At 43.9% G+C, this 22,288-nt stretch overlaps 2 protein-coding genes and 1 long non-coding RNA gene across 6 annotated transcripts in view; 1 reads left to right on the top strand and 2 right to left on the bottom strand.

Moving 5' to 3' along the window:
• Positions 1-5,351, bottom strand: part of LOC138978959 (uncharacterized) — an 11,213-nt gene extending 5,862 nt beyond the window's left edge. Inside the window, exons 1-5 of the mRNA XM_070351777.1 lie at positions 5,120-5,351; positions 4,012-4,062; positions 3,490-3,640; positions 2,093-2,253; positions 489-875 (exon numbers count right to left, since the gene is read on the bottom strand). Coding sequence (XP_070207878.1) covers positions 489-875; positions 2,093-2,253; positions 3,490-3,640; positions 4,012-4,062; positions 5,120-5,300 — 931 coding nt within the window. The 5' untranslated portion in view covers positions 5,301-5,351. The remainder of the gene's footprint in view (positions 1-488; positions 876-2,092; positions 2,254-3,489; positions 3,641-4,011; positions 4,063-5,119) is intronic.
• Positions 5,352-5,515: 164 nt separating this feature from the next.
• LOC138979013 (uncharacterized) lies at positions 5,516-10,144 on the bottom strand. The gene is made up of 6 exons (XR_011459892.1): positions 9,699-10,144; positions 9,127-9,246; positions 8,408-8,633; positions 6,882-7,214; positions 5,713-5,743; positions 5,516-5,583 (listed from the first exon to the last, which is right to left on the bottom strand). It is a non-coding gene; the product is annotated as an uncharacterized lncRNA (long non-coding RNA).
• Positions 10,145-12,465: 2,321 nt separating this feature from the next.
• The window catches only part of LOC138978852 (spatacsin-like), a 67,883-nt gene continuing 58,060 nt past the window's right edge, over positions 12,466-22,288 (top strand). For all 4 annotated transcript variants that reach the window (XR_011459830.1, XM_070351662.1, XM_070351671.1 and 1 more), the window contains exons 1-2: positions 12,466-12,685; positions 20,670-20,830. Coding sequence is in view for 3 of the 4 variants with exons in the window: in XM_070351662.1 (XP_070207763.1) it covers positions 12,504-12,685; positions 20,670-20,830 (343 nt within the window). In the remaining variant the exon portion in view is untranslated. The remainder of the gene's footprint in view (positions 12,686-20,669; positions 20,831-22,288) is intronic.

The raw sequence follows: 22,288 nt of genomic DNA, 5'->3' as shown, positions 1-22,288 counted from the left end.
AGAGAGAGAGAGAGAGAGAGAGAGAGAGAGAAATATGGCTTTTATTCGTGTATAAGACAAGGTTGTAATTGCATTTGAAGTTTGCACATCAGAAATACAAATATTGAAGATTACTTGTGTATAATTGCCTTTGTGAGATGGAGAATCCGACTAGACGTTTCACTTTACTAGCTTCATCAGCGTCCAACCGGCAAAATAGCCTCTACCGTAACATATCGTTATTTTGCCGGTACCGGCAACATAGCCTACAGGCTACGTTGCCGGTACCGGCAAAATAGCCATTGCCTAATAATTATGAGAGACAAGTCACTTATGTAAATTAAACTGTCATCCGTCAATTGCTTTTTTTCCCCCTTTTGTTCTTTGGGAACCAGCGGGGATGCTGTCTATATTTTGTTCATAAAGCGGACACAGCTGTAACGTTGTCAGCAATAAATATAAAAACATACGTAAAAGAGTACCACACAAGTTTAGACACTGGGCATTACCTGTCGCATGCTGAAGATTTCCTTTGACGATAAACTGGATGCTCAGCGTAGGTGTCTCACGTCGAAACCTGCCGAAAGATTCATTGGACAAAAGCTGGTCCGCAAGTTTGTCAATCTCTCCATCCAAGGTTAAAGTGTCAAATGTCTTTGAACCATGCTGCAGGTGAAACTTGATCACCACAGATCCCTTTTTGATGCTGGTTAAGTCCAGCTCAAAGCCCTTCAGAACCTTCTTGATTTCATCTTTGCGTGCATTCAGTTCGGAAAGAACTCTTTCATTTCCAACAGAGCTGTCGAATCTGAGAATGAGTTCGCCAGAATTGTTCTCCAAGTGGCCAAGTTTTGGTGCCGCCAACTGCACATTGTTCGAGGCATGTTTTCTCGGACCTGTGTGATGGATGAAATACAATAAATTGTTCAAATAAAATCATTTTCTCTCCGCTAAATAATCCCAAAACACACACGCAAACTGTCTGGCTCACGACCGGTTAAATAATAAGCAAGCGTATTTCCAGTGCAAGAGACAGTTGTAATGAATAAAACGTACACAATAAATTGTTGCAAATTTATCTGTAACCGGCCCTAAAGCTGAGAATTAAGATTAGTATAATTTCTCTTTGTGTACTAAACATACTGCTTCAAATGTCACAATAGAACGTGTAAAGAAGTGTCACTTTAATGAAATAACGATATTGGACCGACGTTTGATAGCGAAGCTGAGTTTCTGCTGTACTTGTCAATATCGTTTTGGAGTGTTTTTTTGTTATTCAGCGGTGCCGTTGACATTACGATCATGCAAATGATCACGAGAAGCCCGATGACAACGTTTTAAGAATTTGTGAAAGACCTTACTGTTCATTCTCATGTAGGTGTTATTTCCGTGGAAAATGCGTTTTATTTGGGGATTTTGTTTGATTCAACACACTCCGGTGTTTAAGGTCTTTCCAAAGCCAATGCTAATTTTTGTGAATGGAGTATGACCACACGTGTCTTCGGGAACCAGTAACTCACAAATGCTAGATAGACTTAAAACATAATCCGTCTCGTGTGACCATCGGGGAAATCACCGCAGATCCCGGTTAAGTTGACCTGGGAGATCAGAAAAATCTCCACCCCAGACCCACCAGGCGCAACCGGGCTTGAACACTCGACCTTCCGCTTACGGGGCCGGTATCTTATCCACTAGGCCATTGCCCCCGTCGTTTTCCATTGAATAACTGCATCCTTCAGCTTGGAGTCATACCAAAACTCTACAGCCTGGCTGCTTTCTTTATAGACAGTAGGAATACTTTGTGGAACTAATGTCACACCTACCTCCCGTGACAAAATCACTTCAGCTAAAAGGAACTCCAACTCAGTACATGAAACAGTAAGGGTGCTGATTTTGGCACATGTGCAAATAGAATGATCGTCTTATATCATATAATTATGTGGTGGTTAACATGATCGGTTACACGGTAAGGAAGGTAGCTTTCAGTCTCAAACTCGATTCAGTAAAGCTGTTTTCCTGTTACCAGGTGTTACGGTGCTGTTAGCTTGATCTTAGTCACAAGCCAGAATAATGTATAGCCTTGACAGCGATTGGAAACATGTGTCTTGCGTACATTTCGGATTGGAGACAGTGACTTCGACCGCCTGGTTCTGGCGCGTCCCGTTGGCTGTAAGTTGCTTCTTGATCGATTCTGGGCTCAACAAGTCTCTGATGAAATCCAGGATCTGAAAGGAGTGCTTGCACTTGCTGGGGTCGACCAACACGCTAATGACCCTGAAAATGAAAATGCGAACATGACAAATTGCGACTCATGCATGCAGCATTAATCAACTCAGTTTCTTCGGCTAAAAGAACATGGCTATGGAAATGTATGTTGCACATGCGCACTGACTTGATGTATCTTCCTGCCAGCAGCATGTTTCACGTCCTTTACTTTAAGATACTGGGCTATGATGTACGAAGTAAAACTGGGTGCCATCCACATAGGTGGTACGTAGCCGCGGGATTAATTAAGTGTTGTTGGGATTTCAGCCAATCAGAGCCCGCGGTATGTTCCCATCCAGTTTGATTCTTTCACCTCAGCTCTGGACATCCAAAATTGATTGTCACAAATCAGTGCGCTTGAGTTCGGCGAGAGATTTATTTCCCAGAGTCAACTTTGTGTGCAGACTCTCTTCGGTGTCCGAACACCCCCGTGTGTACACGCAAGCACAAGACTGGGCCAAGTGCGCACGAAAAAGATCCTGTAATCCATGCAGTCAGAGTTCGGTGGGTTATAGAAACACGAAAATACCCAGCATGCTTCCTCCGAAAACGGCGTATGGCTGCCTAAATGGCGGGGTAAAAAACGGTCATACACGTAAAATTCCACTCGTGCAAAAAACACGAGTGCACGTGGGAGTTTCAGCCCACGAACGCAGAAGAAGAAGAAGAAGTGCGCTTGAGTTAAATGTACCACGTCCATTAACCGTCGAAAAGGGGCCGATTCATGATGTGCATATTGGGTAGTATTTTGTCAGATAGAACACCATTTGAGCAGTGGTAAACCTTTACAAGCCTTGGTGTTTGCGCTGAGGCATAGGAATTTGTAAACAATTTCTTTTCAAGTATAGGCTGGGGATTGAATTCAAAGAAAGACGATGACCACACACACAGAAACACAGATTGGAACAAACACACACACACACACACACACACACACACACACACACACACACCACCCACACAAACACACGGCACACACACCCACGGCACACACACACACACACACACACACACACACACACACACACACACACACGCACACACACACACACACACACACAAAAGCATGTCTAGCTTTTACACACACACAAGTATGGACGGATGGAAACGTATGCAGACATACGAACCGACAAACAGCGTGCAGACAGAAAGACGATTGCACGGGCAGTTGGACAGAAAGATGCACACTAACTCGAATCACCTCCCCAAACTCACTACTTTCAATGACATAATGTTCAAATGTACCTTGTATCATAGTTGGCTGCCATATTCAGATGACCATAAGGGCGAGCCAGCATTGGCAGAATATTTTCCAGCTCCTTATAAATAGCCACAACGGATTTTTTGGACTGCAGTTTGAAGTGGACCATTGTTTCTCGTCTCTTGATGACTGTACCTGTAAAGGATTAGTTTAACATGGTGATACGATCCTACTGACATGGTAGCTGGTACCGTTATTTGACATTTTTAAAGCGATTGTGTGGATCAAAATAAGACAAATATCGAGAAACAAAAAAAGAAAGAGACAGAATTTTGTTGGGGAATAACTGAAATCGAAAACTATAAATGAATTATGCAGCCCAAAATTATGATCACTGTAGTTTTAGATAGAAAGAAAGAAAGAAAGAAACCCTGCACATTTTTCAGATCACTTCAGCACTCTACGCTCTGTGTTCTAGTTCTTGAATAAATAACTGGAGATAATAGGTAAGGGACTCATTTGATAATGTAGCAGAAAGGCAAAATATCAGTCATTGGATTGAATACCTCCTTTGATGGTTGTCAGCAACTTTTTCGCGAACAGCGCACAACAGAACACTGAAAGTAAAAATAAATACAAGTCTTGTCGAGTGATAACCAAACATTTAGTCAACCTGACAGCCTCAAACTAATGGACACTGAAAATCCGGGATCAACTATTATCCAGACTAAATAGGTCTAGCTAGCCGAAACCTGTAAACAGAGACAGGCCGATCCGGTCTTGGCAAAGCATGCTAACATAGCAGGACATCATTTGCATAATTGATTTTCTTTGATTCTGAACACAGTTTGTGAGGAAACATAACATATCTAACATAACTGGCAGATTTGTGGATTCGGGTAATGACAATAAATACAATGCAATCCTTTTTGAATCTGTTATCAAGATTTGAATATTTATTTTGAATCTATTTAGAATTTAAATCAACAAATTGATTAATAAACCGCTAAGCTCCCTTGCTGAACTGCAATCCCATTGTCTGGACCGAGTCAAAGATTGCTTGACCAAAATTTTAATCAATTTGATTTCTAAGAAAATGAGGTCGTCACAGTGCCGCCTCAACTGTTGTAAAAAACTTGATATCAGACATTTATCGCAAACAAATTAGAAAAAACCCCGGTGTGGGGATATCATCTGGAAGAATTCCCATGTTAAGTTTCATGATGATCTGTCTGGTAGTTTTCTATGAATCGCACAAACATACGTACCACCTCCCTCGTTTCGATTCCCTGTCTACTAGAATAAATTTAGTCAAAACTTGACTCAATGAAATAAGATTAATTTAAACGTAATAACTATAGATATAAGTTCAATTTCAATTTAAGAGTACGCGTGTGTGTGTTTGTATGTGTGTATGTGTGTGTGTGTGTGTGTGTGTGTGTGTGTGTGTGTGTGTGTGTCTGTGTGTGTCATCCTGGACAAATGTGTGTGTGTTCGTTCGTGTGTGCGTACGTGTGTGTGTGTGTGTGTGTGTGTGTGTGTGTGTGTGTGTGTGTGTGTGTGTGGTTGTGCCACCGCTTGCAAGCATAAACGCGGTCGCGTGCATGCATGTGTGTATGCGTGTATCTTTATATCTCCGCGTATTTGTGTGTGTATTATGCATTATGCACAAACCTGGTGCGAACAAGCACAACAGCAGTATTGGCCACGGTTTTGAACTCGGCATGGCAAGTGCTTTCATGACTCCATTCAAATCAAAATCCGTCAAAGACACCCAAAGCGATGGCGGTGGTCCGGCTTGTATGTTATCATTATCACAATGCTCAGGGCATATATATACCGGCATTGTTGCCATAAAGTTGTGAACAGCGACCTCTTCAGACCAAAACTCTGCAACAAAATAAGGAGCAACATTTTGTTGAACATTTTTAGGTTGTCACTTGTGGACCTAAAAGTGCAATACATGCGCGCGAATGAATATACGCGAAGGCACACACACACTCCACACACACACACACACACACACACACACACACACACACACACACACATTTACACATATATATCTACCTTTATTTTGCTCCAGTTGTCCCTTGAGTGTTTCACGAAATATACTTTGCTGAGCCATCGAGTCCGCCCTAAATACAAATTAGACAATGATGGTTACAGGACACACACACACACACACACACACACACACACACACACACACACACACACACACACACACACACACACACACACACACACACACAATGTATACTTACGTAAATTCCGTGGGATTCAAACACCTGTAATCTAAAACAGACACAAAATGAAATAATTTATAACAAATACACTGTCATTGATGTACACATGATAGCTTAAGTATAGCCTTAGTACGTACGAGAGATTGCAATATTACACTCTTAATAGAAGTGAACACAGTTTGAACACATTTCTGTGACAAATTGTAACAGGGATTGCAATATTACACTCTTAATAGAAGTGAACACATTTGGAACACATTTCTGTTACAAGTTGTGAACACTTTGTGAAATAGTACATAGTGCTACTAGCAAAAGAGGCACACAAATTAACACAGAGTGTTTACAAGTGAACACCAGTACAGTGGACATTATGTGTGCTACTTTTGCTAGTAGAACTATGTACAACTATGTTCAAAACTTATTACAGAAATTAATTTAAAATGTCAATGTTCACGTCTGTTTAGAGTGTACATACATGGAATACAATTGTAGATTATGATAAGCCTATGTTTCCTCCTGAAGAAGAATGATGTGAAATGAACGTCACCATTGTTATTTGACAGCATATATAGGAGTATCAATTTATTATATTTGTGCCCTTACGACTGGATGTAGGTTTCAAATTCTTATTTCTACTATCTTGGTTTCTATTTCTTGGCGATGAGCCGAATTATGCTTATGTGTTATACCAACAAGACAGACACGTTTTGGAGGATTTTATTTTGAAAATTGGTCGGAAAGAAAAGTTCACTGGAAAATCCTTAGCTTATACCAAAAGTTTTCCTCGTGCTTTTTTTTGGTGACGACATAATGTGTGTCTCCCCAAACAGAGGAAACTGAGTTTATTTCAAAACACCTTTCTTTAGGTCAGCAACGCAAACATAATTGCAAATCTTACATTGTAAGAAATCAACACCAGTGACACGGCAAAAACAAGCAAGAGCGACCAGGGCAAGAGCTGAGAACAACTCCAAACCTCACAAACATGATCTGCCTTTATATGCGCTGCAGCTGAGACACTTATTGAGAAAAGCTCGTTCCATATCTATATTCCTTGTTGGTGACAATTGACAACGACACGGGACATGGACATGATTAATTCACACCAGAGTGGGCTAACATTTTCTTTTCATTTACGATCGCTCACTTTTGAGTTGTCCAACATTACGAAATACGTAGCCGCTTACCTTTTGGTGACATGAATTTGCCCTTTGGACATGGTTCGTGGGTACACCTGCATCCAGACAGTGATTCAAATGTCAAGCATTTGTTGTCGGCAAGAGAAACCGGTCGGTAGCCATGTAGATAATTGCATTGGCACACATCATCTGTGGTGCTCGTCCCTGTTTTTACGAGGATTGCATTGAGAGTGAAACATCTCGTTCGAATCTTGCATCCTGATCGAGTCAAGTGATGGGATAAGGTTGCTTTGGGCTGAAATTCTCCCGGAGGACAAACTCTGCAGACGGTGTGGAGAGCCCTGATATTTAAGTTGGCGTTTGTCAGGTGGAAAAATTTCCCTGAAAGCATAACGTTTTAAACTCTTCAAGACCGCAGAAAAGAGCAAGTTGACCTATTTTTCCCCAGACATATGTGGGGCACGTGATCAAGGACACACATACACACACACATACACACACACACACACACACACACGGCCCACACACACACACACACACACACTCAGCACACACACACACAGATACACACACACACACACACACACACACACACACAAACGCACGCACACACACAAACACACACACACACACACAGAGCCTAAATAACTGTTGACAAGAAGTACAAATAAAAAACATAAAAAAATAAATACCACAGCTTAAAACTACTTCAGCTGTCATAGCAGCTTGTCGATACTGTCACCAGGAGAGCGACAGGTTCAAGCGGGTTAAGACATCTGCCTTTTGGGTTCGAATCCCGTCTTCTTTTGGTTTGTTGAGGGTGGAGATTTATTCGATCGTCGAGGTCAACTAATGTGCATAATATACCTGCTATAGTCTGATCCCCCTTTGTGTGTACACGCAATCACAAGGCCAAGGAAGCACGGAAATGACCCCGTAATTCATGTCAGAGTTCAGTGGGTTATAGAAATACGTAAATACCCAACGTTCATCCCCCGAGAACGGAGCATGACTGACTACTGGAACTGCGGCGAAAGAACGACCACTACACGTAAAAACCCACTCGTGCATAACGTGAGTGTACGAGACTTTCAGACTATGAACGCAGAATAATGATAAGGAGAAGTCATGCAAGGAAAAAAACCCACATAGTACGTATACCGGTTTTTTTTGCACAAAAAAGCAACATCGACACAAAACAAAAGCATTGTGGACATCCACCTTCAATTTTCAAAATTAGATTCCAATCAGCAAAAGAAGAATTAGTTTTACGGCAAAAACCAACTGCAAGCACAGTGGTACCTGCGATGTGAGGCCCCGTTTATTGTCACTTGCCAATTAACTTTTACCAAAATATACCTGTCGTGAGGATACCTGAAATGTGAGGACACTTTCGGATGGTACAGATGGTGTCGTTTCGTCACAGGTTACACTGTACTAAAAAGCATGAAACATTTGTCTTTCTCTACTTTAAACAATATTAAAATGACGCCATTTTAAAGCAAAGTTCTAGAGCAACTGTGTGCCCAATAACATTCCGCGGGAGATCACTCACCTAGCAAGTTCTTGCTTACCTGCTGCACAACGGACTGGCTTCATACAGGTAAAGTGGACCCCGCAAACGACCATCCCACCAACGTCGTTTTCCTGACAGTGATAACGACCCTCGGTGCAGCAGCGTTCATTCAGTACTCTCCATTGCTCGCTTCCAGGTTTCGGGCACTTCAATATGAAGCACTCAGGATCAGACTTCGGTTTAGATAACTTAATCGTATCTGTGTTTTCCACGACCGCATCAAGCTGACCAAAGACAACAACAAATAAATAAATAAATGAATAAATAAATAAATACATTAAAAAACCTCAAGACTGCCAATTGAATAGATATGAATAGAACAGCCAGATATGCAGACAGACATGCATTGGTGGACGAAAGTGCACCAACAAGATATCGCATGATTCAAAAGCTCCAGTGTACTGAAGCGCTTTGGGACTGTATTTTTGTTTTTAAAGTGACATTTCAGAGAACAAAATCATCATCATCATCATCATCATCATCATCATCATCATCATCATCATCATCATCATCATCATCATCATCATCATCATCATCTCCAGCAACAATAAAGCTCGAAAGACTGATGATGAATACTGCCAAAAAATCAAAATCGGGATCAGAAAGCTGTACATGTAGGCTAATGTTGAATGTTATAAAATATTTCTACAATTACATATTCTAACTCACACTTCTGTAATTACTGTTCACAGATTGTGACTTACAACAAATACTCACCCCTTGAGAGACAAAGGAAAACAGAAGAAGAACGATTAGACCGGTTCGTTTGGGTGAAGGTTCCATTTTGTTTCATATAAGCGGTGTGAGGGGGTACTTCACTTTGCTCTCTACTTGCACCTTTCATTAAAAAAAAGAAAAGAAAGAAAGATGGAAAGAAAAAAAGAAAAGAAATTGTCATTACTACGACATTTTGTCAATAGAATAACTCACATAGATCTCAAAATCACACACACATACACATACACACACACACACACAAACACACACACACACACACACACCGGCACTCACACACACACACACACACACTGAACACACACACACACACACACTAAACCACACTAAAATACACATTAACACACACACACACACACACACACACACACACACACACACGCAAACACTCCCGTTCCCTCTCTCTCTTTCAGTCTATCTCGATCCCCAATGCATGAGCACTGACCAAGCAACACATTGATTGAAACACTGACGGACCGAATCAGTAAAACGAGCACCAACCTTTACAGTCAATGCAGATTCACTTCGAACATGAAACCAGAAGATCAACTCACCTTCGCCACTTCTCAGCTGAACCGTGATGTTTGAGTAAACGACAAGTTTTCAGGATAACTAAAACGTCAGTTGCACATGTCATGACTATAAAAGGTTTATCTTTCAGCCGTTCATCGGCATCAAGTTCTCCCACGGGGTATATATAATAACGTTGGTAAATGCCTGACATCTGAACCAGGCAAGTAAGACGAGTCGGTCAGCCATGTTCAGACACAATCAAAACTATTCACATGTATCATAAACTCTCATTGCGCGCACTTGCAGTTGAATGAAGAATGACATGCCAACTTGAAAACACGGTATCTTGCTTAAAAGATATTTCTTTATCATAGACACAAACACAGAAGAACGCAGAGCAGCAGCAAATATTAAAACAAACAGGAAGATACAACTGCACTTGTCAAAAAAGAAAGTATACGATGATCGAGTCAAGGCGGAACAGGCTGACCCCCACAAACATAGAACTCTTTCTATGTCTGTGGGTAAACCCCGTTCTTTTTTTAATTTTTTAAAAGGGACGAATAGTATGATGGCATGTATGCACCAAAAGTGATGATTACCAATATCTCGATATATCGCACATACAGACAGATAGACACACAGACAGACAGACAGACACACACACACACACACTCACACACACACACACACACACACTGCACACACACACACACACACCGGCACACACACACACACACACTCACTGACACACACGCCGGCACGCACGCACGCGCGCACACGCACATGCACATGTACGCACGCACGCACTGGCACGACGCACGCGCACCGTGCGTTCAACGCTGACTCACGGTCGACTTGAGTTACCAGCGTGGCCGGTTGTCTAGGCCGGAGTGGTGTCGATTCAGTTTCAAGTACAAGGCTTCCATCAAACATACTCGTTGGCAAATAATGGAGTCGAGAGACGGACGTGTGTTTGAATCATAATAAAAATGTTTAAACCAAGGTAAAAACAATTACAACACAATGTATCACAAGATTATACTCGAGGGTGAATTCTGTTTAGCTCAAAACGATGTACCATAGTTTCTAGCCACCGACCTAGACTGAATGAAAACCGTCGGTTCAGTTTTGCGCAGATCATAGTCAGTTTTGGCCAATAAGGCGAACATACAACATTTAGTCAAGTAGCTGTCGAACTCACAAAATGAAACTGAACGCAATGCCATTTTTCAGCAAGACCGTATACTCGTAGCATCGTCAGTCCACCGCTCGCGGCAAAGGCAGTGAAATTGACAAGAAGAGCGGGGTAGTAGTTGCGCTAAGAAGGATAGCACGCTTTTCTGTACCTCTCTTTGTTTTAACTTTCTGAGCGTGTTTTTAATCCAAACATATCATATCTATATGTTTTTGGAATCAGGAACCGACAAGGAATAAGATGAAAGTGTTTTTAAATTGATTTCGACAATTTAATTTTGATAATAATTTTTATATATTTAATTTTCAGAGCTTGTTTTTATTCCAAATATAACATATTTATATGTTTTTGGAATCAGAAAATGATGGAGAATAAGATGAACGTAAATTTGGATCGTTTTATACATTTTTATTTTTTTTTACAATTTTCAGATTTTTAATGACCAAAGTCATTAATTAATTTTTAAGCCACCAAGCTGAAATGCAATACCGAAGTCCGGGCTTCGTCGAAGATTACTTGACCAAAATTTCAACCAATTTGGTTGAAAAATGAGGGCGTGACAGTGCCGCCTCAACTTTCACGAAAAGCCGGATATGACGTCATCAAAGACATTTATCAAAAAAATGAAAAAAACGTTCGGGGATTTCATACCCAGGAACTCTCATGTCAAATTTCATAAAGATCGGTCCAGTAGTTTAGTCTGAATCGCTCTACACACACACACACACACACACACAGACACACGCACATACACCACGACCCTCGTCTCGATTCCCCCCTCGATGTTAAAACATTTAGTCATAACTTGACTAAATGTAAAAACTTGAGGTAATACATGAGACGTGGTGGTAGTTCCGTACGCGGTGACTAAACAGAAAGAAACCACTAAATAAATAAAAATTAAAAAATTAAAACATTAATAAAAACTCCGTAGCTAACGGCGTACAGTGCTGATTTGATCGGCCGCGGCCGCCAGGGTCGGGCCCCGGAATCGGCAACATTTTTGCTGCGTTTAAAAACCAGACAAGGAAACAAAACAACGAACACTGAATGCCGGGGGAAAAACAACGCGAGACTGAGAGAGAGACTGGAGAGAGACATTCTTCCCGCGCACCATCTCAGAGTGGAACCGCCTGCCTGTAGAAACTGCTACAGCACCATATCCCTGGCATCCTTTCAGGCCAGGCTGGCAACTCTCCAGTGACCCACCACCCCTCCCCCCCCTACCCCCAATCTCCCCCCCCCCCCCTGAACTTCCTCATAATTAAACTCCACCCCTGACCAAGCAATAGACCGGAACCACCATCACCCAAGCGTAGCAGATTCATCACCATGCTGATGTTGGCTACCTACCACTAAGAAGAAGAAGAAGAAGAGAGGGGAATTCGACCAGACGGGAAGACGTGTAACTTCATGAAAAGACAGTTCCAGTTAGATCACAGAAAATGTACATTGTACATTCCAAATCACTAGTTCTCTTCCCCACCATCTCTACCACTGGCAATAGGACTAAAACCACTACTAGTTACATGTACTTCCTTTTTTTCAGGGCATTTACAGTAATGAGACATTGTCTAAGGGAGGTAACTTTAATCATGTGATAAACAACATGGCGGCTAAACAAACTCCCCTAACCCTCCAGCAGTGTATGCAATGTGTAAAGTGTCAACTTCTAACATTTGGAGAGGAAGTAGACCTTAATGGTGTCTCATCTGTAAACTCATCTCTGTCTGGCTTATTCTGCATACAGAAGAAAGACAATTCAGCGTCAATTTTGCATCTGAAACAAGGAAATGCTTTCAGTGTTTCGGGAGCTGGAAAATTTGGCAGGTTCGTTCTGAATCGGTGAATGGCTCAATGAGTGGAGCTTGAAGTGACTCTAAACGGACAGAGTCAGACTTGGCTGTAGCAAATATATTCTTGAATTGATTTCAACTTCTCAGTAATGTAGAAGAATGCAATGCAATGAAGACTCTTGTGTATCTAGACATTTTCTTGCGAACAGAAATGGTACTTGTACTGTTGTTCGCCATATATATTCCAATCTATTCTTTGGAGGTCTTGGGTGTTTGCTTGGGGGGGGGGGATGTGCCCCACGGAGAACAGTTGAAATATGTCCATGTTCTCAATGATGTATATTAAATAATTTGTTATGCCTTGTACCCATGACAAACTCATGAGAAAGTGGCTATTCACTTACATTTATACAAAATGAACAGAAGGATTCATGTCCTTTTTAATAGAAAATGGTTTAATCTTTGAACTGTTGATAGAGGTTCACATAACTTAGTTTTTATTCAGTTTTACTTGATATTTTTTATTCACTAGATCAGTAGATGTCAAAATGCTTGCCTGATTCTCTGTTGTATTATGTAATTGATGATGCTATATAATATTATATACAGTAGTACTCCCCCTTAACGACCCCCCTGTTTACGACCACCCCCTTTTTACGACTGATTTTTCTACCACGGATGCGTTCTACTATATAATGAACCCCCAGTGAACGACTCACCCCAAAACGCGACTTACGACCGAGCTTTTGGGGATGAATTACGACTTTCGCGCATTTTCAGTCGAGCAGACGAAAACACAACATGGCGGCTCTCGTGCAACTACCGCGAGAAAAAACAACAACGAAATCTCGCGCGCGCGAGATTCTAATACATCCGGTTTTCCTCTGTACGCTATCTTGTCACGACGACATGTTGACAAACGAAGATTCGCGAAAGAAAGAGAAAAGCGCCGACTCTTGAGTAGAGAGCTAATAAAGTAATCGCTAATCGAGCGAAATGGCAATCCGTGGCGACTTCCTTAGGAGTCGGGAAGACGCAAATCCTGTGTATCGTCAATGATAAGGACTCGGTGTTATCGAGATGGCGAGAAGGATAGTGAAGCGAAAGTACGCAAAGAGAGGTGCCTGTACGAAAACCTCAACAATCGTGTATGGGACAAGTTTAGCGATGCAAGGCGAAGAAAAATTCATGTGAGCGGAAAGATAATTCGGGAGAAAAGTCGTTATGCTTTCTATCGAGTTAGGACATTCGGATTTTACTGGTTGCGCCACAATGTCAAATGTGCTTCACTCAGCGAGCATTACGCCATGAGTAAATTTTCTTTGAAATTTGAGTTAAACTTGTTCTGCTGTAATGTGTTTGGGTGTGTGTGTGTGTATTGATATGACAGTAAACTGAAACTGTGTGTTTGTGTGTAAACATGACAGTACATAACAATACGAACATTGCAAACAAATTCATGACCGCCCGGGCCAAAAACTCAAACCCCCATTTTAAGACCCCCCCTTTTTACGACCTAATTTTCAAGGTTTTTCCAAAGTCGTAAATAGGGGGTTCTACTGTATATCAGGGCCGTAGCAGCCCTACCGGCCACTCCGGCCATGGCCGGTCCAGTTTTTTGTTAAAAAAAAAAAAAAAAAATCGTCTTCATAAGCTTCAGCGCTGTGTTAGGAGGAAGGAGGGGTCGTGACTTAGATCGCACAATGACAGCGTTAAGCGAGAAATTGTCACTAATTGACATTCACAAGTGAAGACTATAGATCTAAATCTAAAGTAAAACTAAAAGGCAAACTGCGTATACACCGACTGAGACGCATTACTGATCCACTGAGCCATCACGTTTTGCACTGAAGAGACATCTGAGTTATCTACCTTAGTTCACGTTTTTCGTTTCCCGGGAAAAGTACCTTTTTATTTTTTTTATGGCCGGACCACTTTTAGGAGCTGTGCTACGGCCCTGTATATATATTATATCATTGACTTATTATTTCCTAGCTGCTGTTTGTACAGCCAGGTATATATATATATAAAGCGACACATTCTCAATCAGTTGAAGTTGATTTTTGTTGACAGCACTAATTGCTATTAAATTACATATCTTAACCCGACTCACATTTAGCATTAACTTCAGATTAATAGCTTGGACACTGAACTACGCTTCACCCCTAAAGGGGAAGCAACCCCTTAAAAAAGAACGGCCTTGACCCAAACCAAGTTAACAAGAGTCAAGGTCATACCGCTCTCGCGACCTATCACGCGAGACCCACCCGGCGCCATGTTAGAACGTCACTCCTACTTCAGCCTCCGATCAGCTCGGACGTGTTTTCACAGCTACGCTAAAGGCTTTCAGCCTACTACTGTTTTTCAAGCAGTTTTTTCACCCCGTTCTACAGGTCCCTGCCTAAGCAAGATTGGGTGAGCTCTTTCTAATTTGTTCGGCTCCTGTTTGTTTGTGTCTTTCTCCGTTTTGCAGTCTGTTTCGTGTTTACGTTTCTTAGACTGTTTGTTTTCGTCAGCATGGCTGACAAAGAGAGAAAGAAGCCTCAGACTAGGCAAATGGCTGCTGAGTGTTCGCCTAGTAAGGTCACACATAAAGAGACAGGCAAAAGTACTACCGTCTCGGTTCATGATCCAGTTTCGCAAACTACCATGTCCGTTAATATTTCGGACCCCGATAGCCCAGTCATGCCTGTACTGAAAGAAGCTAAAAGTAAGGCTCCTTCAGCCAAGAAGAGACGTAGTGGTAAAGACAAGACTCGTGCGAAAGATGATTTTTCCTCCCTTTTTGAGAAGTTTTCTGTCAATATGAATAACATGTTTGCACAACAACAGCAGTTTGCAGCTGATTTGCATGCTACTCGTAAGGAGTTGCACTCGCTCCCAGCGGGGGTGGGCGGAGTGGCTTCGCTGGCTTACGCTAAGGTTCCGCCTTCATGCACTATCACGTCGGCCGACGTGCACGCAGAGCAGGGTGATTACTTCGTTCAAGGGGCGGTTTCACGCTCTTCAGGTTTGTCAAGTTCACCGGTAGCCAGGTTCTCTGGTGAAAGTGTTCATGTTAGGCCGGAACTAGTAGCCCCCCCGCCACGGCCGGGGGGTGAAAGTACGACTCCCCGGAGGCTATCGCTCTTAGCAAGCGGAACTCGGGGGGTCGACACCGGACAACAAGTTGGGCCGGAACTAGTAGCCCCCCCGCCACGGCCGGGGGGTGAAAGTTCGACTTTCCCAGAGGCTATCGCTCTTAGCAAGCGGAACTCACGGGGGGTCGACACCGGACAACGAGACAGTGTTACTCACAGGCAGACTGGTATGTCTCCGGTGAATGTAAACAAGTCTCAACTTCCTCCCTCTGGGCAGGATGCTGCTTTCGGGCAGGCTTTGCACGGTTCTTCCGTTTTGCAATCAGCCTCGCCTGTGGTGGATCGTTTTAGTGACGCAGCTAGTCACAGTGATTTTCACGGTCCAGCCACAGCAGATTCGGAGTTCGATGATTCTCACTCACTGTCTGAGGAGGAAGTCGATGTCAAGTTGTCACTCAAACTTAAACCAGCTATGGTTACTGCAGCTCAGGTGTCTGCCAAGTACTTCGCTGAAGGGGTGACAGCTACGACGAGCTTTGCGGCACCACCACCCTCAGCGGTGGGTGATTTCCGCCCTGCCTTAACGGAAGTTCAGGGATATCGTTTTAGCGAGTCTCCTTCTGTTGCTTACGAACTTTCCAAGGTGCTGGCTAGAACTTCGGGTTCTGAGAATAGCTTGCCTGTGGATACTGTGCCTTTACTGACTGCACACGGTCAGGCGCCTGATGCTGCTCAGCCATGGCTTGCCTCAGGCCAGTTACGGAAGGCGAGCACTTCGTTTCATGCACGCAAGTTTACTCTCTCCCGTCGTCACCACAGCCTTATTGAGACTTACGCTTTGCCGAGTGCACCGCTTCCGGTCACTCCGGAGTTGGCGAACCTCAGAGAGGATGTCTATCGTTTTGACAAACCTTGCACTTACTCCGAAGGTGCATTGATTGGTTTGGAGGAGACGGGAAGATACTCGTTGGAACTTGCGTCTCTTTCAGAGACACTTCTTAGATCTCTTTCTCGGTCGATCGCGGTGTCGTTGGATCCTTTCGAATTTCGAAACGACGCTAGCGTGAAAGACGTTCCCATACTCCTGGCCTCTTTGGCTAAGGTTTCAGCCGAACAAATGTCAGTCGCGGCACGGTTGTACGCACATGCGGTTTTCACGCGCAGAGACGCTTTCTTGTCTGGCTCTAGAATTCAAGACAAGTCTACTTTGGACTTGCTCAAGGTCTCTCCTTTCACAGAGGGGTCTTTGCTCGGTCAACCTTCACTTGACGCGCTTGACAAACAAACACAAAACGCTAGGGACTTAGCGATCGCAAAGCTTGCCCAACATGGTCTCGCTAAGCCTCAGGCCAAACAGCAGGGTCCACCTAAAGCGTCTTTCTCTTCTGCTAATCGGGGACGCGGCTCTCAGCATTCACAGTCCTCTTTTAGGGGTAGAGGCAGGGGCGCTCCTTACCCCAAGAAGAAGCCGTCTTTCGGCAATGCTAGGGGGTCGGGTCGAAAACCTAACCCCCAATGACGAGGCCCCGAGCTACTCATCCCCACAGCCCCCACCCTTTTGGTGGCGGGCGGCCCCTCCCGGGCCCTTCACTACTGGTTACAGCATGTAAACAGTCAGTGGATTGTGGGGATAGTACGTTCGGGGTTCAGGCTGCTCTGGAAAGAGCAGAAAGCGCCTCTTACCAGAACACCTCCTGCATTCAAGTTTCCGGCAAAACCAGAGGCAAAGGCCACAATTCAGTCGGAAATCGCTGCTCTTCTTCAAAAGGAAGCAGTGGAAGTTGTTTCAGACCACAACTCCCCGGGTTTTTACGGGAGGATATTCGTAGTCCCAAAGAGTTCGGGAGGGTGGCGTCCAGTCTTAGACCTGTCCCCATTGAACAAATTCCTCCGGGAGATTCGGTTTACCATGGAGACTCCCTTTTCCGTTCGGGAGGCACTCAGACCAGGGGATTGGGCAACATCAATCGATCTGACGGATGCGTATTTTCATATACTCATGCATCCGTCAGATCGAAAGTGGCTCAGATTTCGATGGGCAACAGAGATCTATCAGTTCAGGGCTCTCCCCTTCGGCTTGTCTCTGGCCCCTTGGGTCTTCACAATGGTGACACGACAACTTTGTTCCCTGGTCAGGCAAAAAGGCATTCGTCTGCGTGCATATTTAGACGATTGGCTAGTACTAAATCAGAGCCAGCAGTCTTGCAGTCTTCACACGCAGGCAGTGTTGGATCAGGCAAACGATCTAGGTTTTCAGATCAACCAGAGCAAATCAGAGCTGATACCGTCTCAAAACTTCACGTACCTAGGGATGACATTCGATACGGTGGCATGGTCAGTCCGTCCCTCCCTGAGAAGAGTCAGCAAGCTCCAAGACCTTCTCAGGTCTCTCAGGTCACAGAAGCAGGCCAAGGCCAGGGTCTTGGCGTCGGCCCTAGGACAGATGGAATCTATGGCCACTCTCATTCCGCTGGGGAGAGTTTGCAAAAGGCCGTTTCAGGCTGCACTCAGCTCGGAGTGGAATCCGGCTTACCAGGGCTGGGATGTCTCTGTTCAGATACACAGCTGGATTCGACAGACCACAAATCAGTGGTTGCAAGCAGACTTGTTTCTGGGAGTTCCGATTGTGCTTCCTCCTCCGGAGGTCGACATGTTCACAGATGCGTCTCAGTTAGGCTGGGGTGCTCATCTTGCACAGCTCACGGCCTCGGGGACTTGGCCCGAGAGTCAAGCCCAGTCTCACATAAATGTGTTGGAGTTGGAGGCAGCCTTTTTGGGGCTTCGGAGCTTCTTCCCTGCCGTTGTCGGAAAGCATGTTCGGCTACATACCGACAACACCACGGTAGCGGCTTATGTGAACAAGCAGGGCGGTTCACGGTCGCAAACACTCTCAGTCAGAACTTGTCAGATTCTGCGGTGGTGTGCTCAACATCGGATCACTCTGTCGGCGAAGTTCTTGCCAGGTCGGCTCAACGTTCTAGCCGATGCTCTCAGCCGTTCGTCCAGTGTGTTGCACACGGAGTGGACGATCACCCACCATGCACTTCAGAGATTGTGGGTTCAGGTCGAAAAGCCTGTAGTCGATCTGTTCGCTACGAGGTTTTCCCGGAGACTACCGGTATTTGTCTCCCCGTTTCCCGATCCGGAAGCTTGGAAGACAAACGCTCTGGAGATCAACTGGTCGGATCTCACGGCCTACGCCTTCCCTCCGTTTCAACTGCTGGGCAGGGTACTCAGAAAGGCCGAGATGGAACGCCCGTCTCTCATTCTGGTGGCTCCAATGTGGACAAGCCAACATTGGTTTCCGGACCTGCTTCGTCTCACAGTAGGTCCTCCTATTCCGCTAAACCTAGAGAGGGGAGATCTGCTACAACCACGCACGGGCGTTCTTCACGCGTGGAGACTGTGAGAAAATCTTTGCGTCGCTCAGGTGCTTCCGAGGGGACTTTGGATCTGGTTCAAAAGGCTCACAGACAGTCTACTAGTTCTGTTTACACATCACACTGGTCTGCATGGGTAGCATGGTGCGCAGATAATGGGGTCGAAGCTACATCCCCTCGGTCAATGCAGGTAGCTAATCATTTGTCTTGGTTGGCCTCCCAAGGCAAATCCCCATCATCTCTTAAGGTCAGGAGATCAGCGATTTCGTCCACCTTAAAGCAATTAGGTCGCACTATTTCCCTGGGTGGGGTTATTGCAAGCGTGTTAAGAGGCGCTGCATTGGATTTTGTTAAGACAAAGACTCCAGTCCCAGCCTGGGATCTGTTTTTAGTTTTGAACTTCTTGAGATCTTCGGATTTTGAACCTTTACATTTGGCAAGTCTCCATAATCTTACACGTAAAGCTCTTCTGCTCACTTTACTGGCTACAGCTAGACGGAGCAGCGAAGTACACGCGCTCTCAGGCCTTCCAAAAGACATCTCTGTTGAGAGTGATGGTTCTATCTCACTTCGTTTTAGACCCGATTTCTTAGCAAAAAATCAAAAGCCTCACCATCCTGCTCCCGTTATCAGGATTCCGTCTTTGTCCACTATACTAGCACCAGGTGACCCTGACATGACAAATTGTCCAGTGCGAACACTTAGCAGCTATTTGTCTAGGACTGCTCCGTTAAGAGCTAAGGAACAGAGACTTCTGTTTATCTCACTCAATACTGCTCGGAACAGGGACCTGTCACGGGTGACTTTGGCTAGGTGGATCGCCACACTCATAAAACAAGCATATGAGTGGTGGCAGAAAGGAAAAGGGGGGGGGGCAGTCCGTTCTCCCCATGTCGTCTGCACGTACTCATGAGGCGAGAGCCTGGGCCTCGTCTTTGGCCGTACTACAGTCAGGAAGGCTGTCTGAAGTACTTGACTCTGCGTATTGGGCGTCTGAAGACGTCTTCATAAATTTTTACTTGCGTGACATTGCAAGTACGCGGCAAGATGGGACCAACTCCTTACCGGCTGTGGTAGCCGCAGGACAGGTTCTTCCAAGATCATAGAGTAAGTACCCGCCACCTACATTAGCAATCTGCTAAATGTGAGTCGGGTTAAGATATGTAATTTAATCGAAAATTTTATAAGTAAATTTTGATTTGATTAATATACTTACCCGACTCACATCGTTAATACCCTCCCGCCTACCCCGCTTAGGGTTTCCATAAAAAAGAACAGATCATTTCAGTAGGAGTGACGTTCTAACATGGCGCCGGGTGGGTCTCGCGTGATAGGTCGCGAGAGCGGTATGACCTTGACTCTTGTTAACTTGGTTTGGGTCAAGGCCGTTCTTTTTTAAGGGGTTGCTTCCCCTTTAGGGGTGAAGCGTAGTTCAGTGTCCAAGCTATTAATCTGAAGTTAATGCTAAATGTGAGTCGGGTAAGTATATTAATCAAATCAAAATTTACTTATAAAATTTTCGATTATATGAGCACTGCATTTTCTCATTTTTTTGCAGAGTTTTCTGGGATACTCATTCCTCAGGATCAGACCAAGGAGGCCTCTTCTTTACTCAGGATGAAAACGGTACTCTGGTAGAGTATGCTGTGGTCAAAGACGCCATTGTTCTCAGAAGACAGCTCCATTTTCAGCCCCTAAAAAAAGCAATTGAGGGATACAGTAAGTATAATTGGCTATATATATAGTATGCGTATTCCCTGAAATTTGCTGATTTATTGCATTGCAATGTTATGGGCATACCCAGGTGTAAAACTCTGTACAGGGCTCCCCAGACTGTGCGTCTCTGCATACTGAGTCTGTATTTACTAGAAGATGTACAAACATATCAGAAACATGCATATGGAGTAGATCTAACCAATATGACCAAACTGTTTTTGCCCAGAGAGCTTCCAAAAGTCATCATGAAATCATCTGTCTTGGGACCCTCTAAGCTTCCTACGTATTAAAAATAGGGATCCTGAGACCTTCTGGTCGTCTATCTGGAGCCCTGTCAGCATCAGGACTCTTTAATGCTTTGTGAAATAGATTATTTGTTTGTAAAATACTAAGCCTCCATCTTAAAGGCACAGTAAGCCTCCCGTAAACCATCACAGAGCTCCCCGAGCGTCTACATACAGTACAAGCATACTTCCATTTGAACGCTCACCGAACGGGAACATCCTGGCTGCTTTCTGTCGAGCGTGAGAAATTTTCAAAGAATTTATTTTCGTGGACTTGGTCCTCTACAACAATGGCGCCTCGTTTTGGTGCTGGACGGCTGTTATGAATATATTCAATACCGGAAATCACGCCCGGACAGTAAGCCTCCCGTAAACCATCACAGATACTGTCAGGCTTTTACACACAGTACAAACACCCTTCCATTTGAACGATCACCAAACGGGAACATCCTAGGTGCCCTACGTAAAGAGCGAGCAATTTTTAAAGAATTAATTTTGCAGATTGTCAAAAATGAGTTACTTCCCTTCGGGTCTCATTCTATCGATGTAAACTGGCGATAGCCGTGGATCGATGATTATCAGAATGTTTTTGGACCGTGGTGCGTTTTTGCGCTAGACCTAACTTTTAAAATCTAAATAATAAATTGACAGCTTGTTACACAAACATTCTTTAATCATAAAAGAATTCTTTTTTCATCAAGACAAGATCAGTACAATTCGAAGTTTTGAAAGTTTGAAAAAAGAAAAGCCCGGAAGCAGGGTCACGCAAGGGTCATAGCAGACGACGGTTTATGCATATCTCCATTCCTCTCAACAGTCAAAAGCCATCGCTAGAGTTCTTGTGAACCACAGCCGTTTGTTTCGTGCATAAAAACGTGCAATTGTAGATAAGCTCACATCGAGTCGCATTCAAATGACTAACTGACGACTACATTGTGAAAAAGGGAAACTGGATCACATGGGTTCACGATGGCTCAGGGGTAAGATAAACCACGCAAAAATAAATTCTTTGAAAATTGTTCGCTCTTTACGGAGGGCACCTAGGATGTTCTCAATCGGTGAGTGTTTAAATGAAAGGGTGTTTGTACTGTGTGTAAAAGCCTGACCGTATCTGTGATGGTTTACGGGAGGCTTACTGTGCCTTTAATAAAATTAAAATTCAGTTGATTTGAAGGTC

The sequence above is a fragment of the Littorina saxatilis genome, linkage group LG1, assembly GCF_037325665.1.
Source record: "Littorina saxatilis isolate snail1 linkage group LG1, US_GU_Lsax_2.0, whole genome shotgun sequence".
Lineage (NCBI taxonomy): Eukaryota > Metazoa > Mollusca > Gastropoda > Littorinimorpha > Littorinidae > Littorina > Littorina saxatilis.
This window is presented reverse-complemented; position numbering and strand designations above follow the sequence as displayed.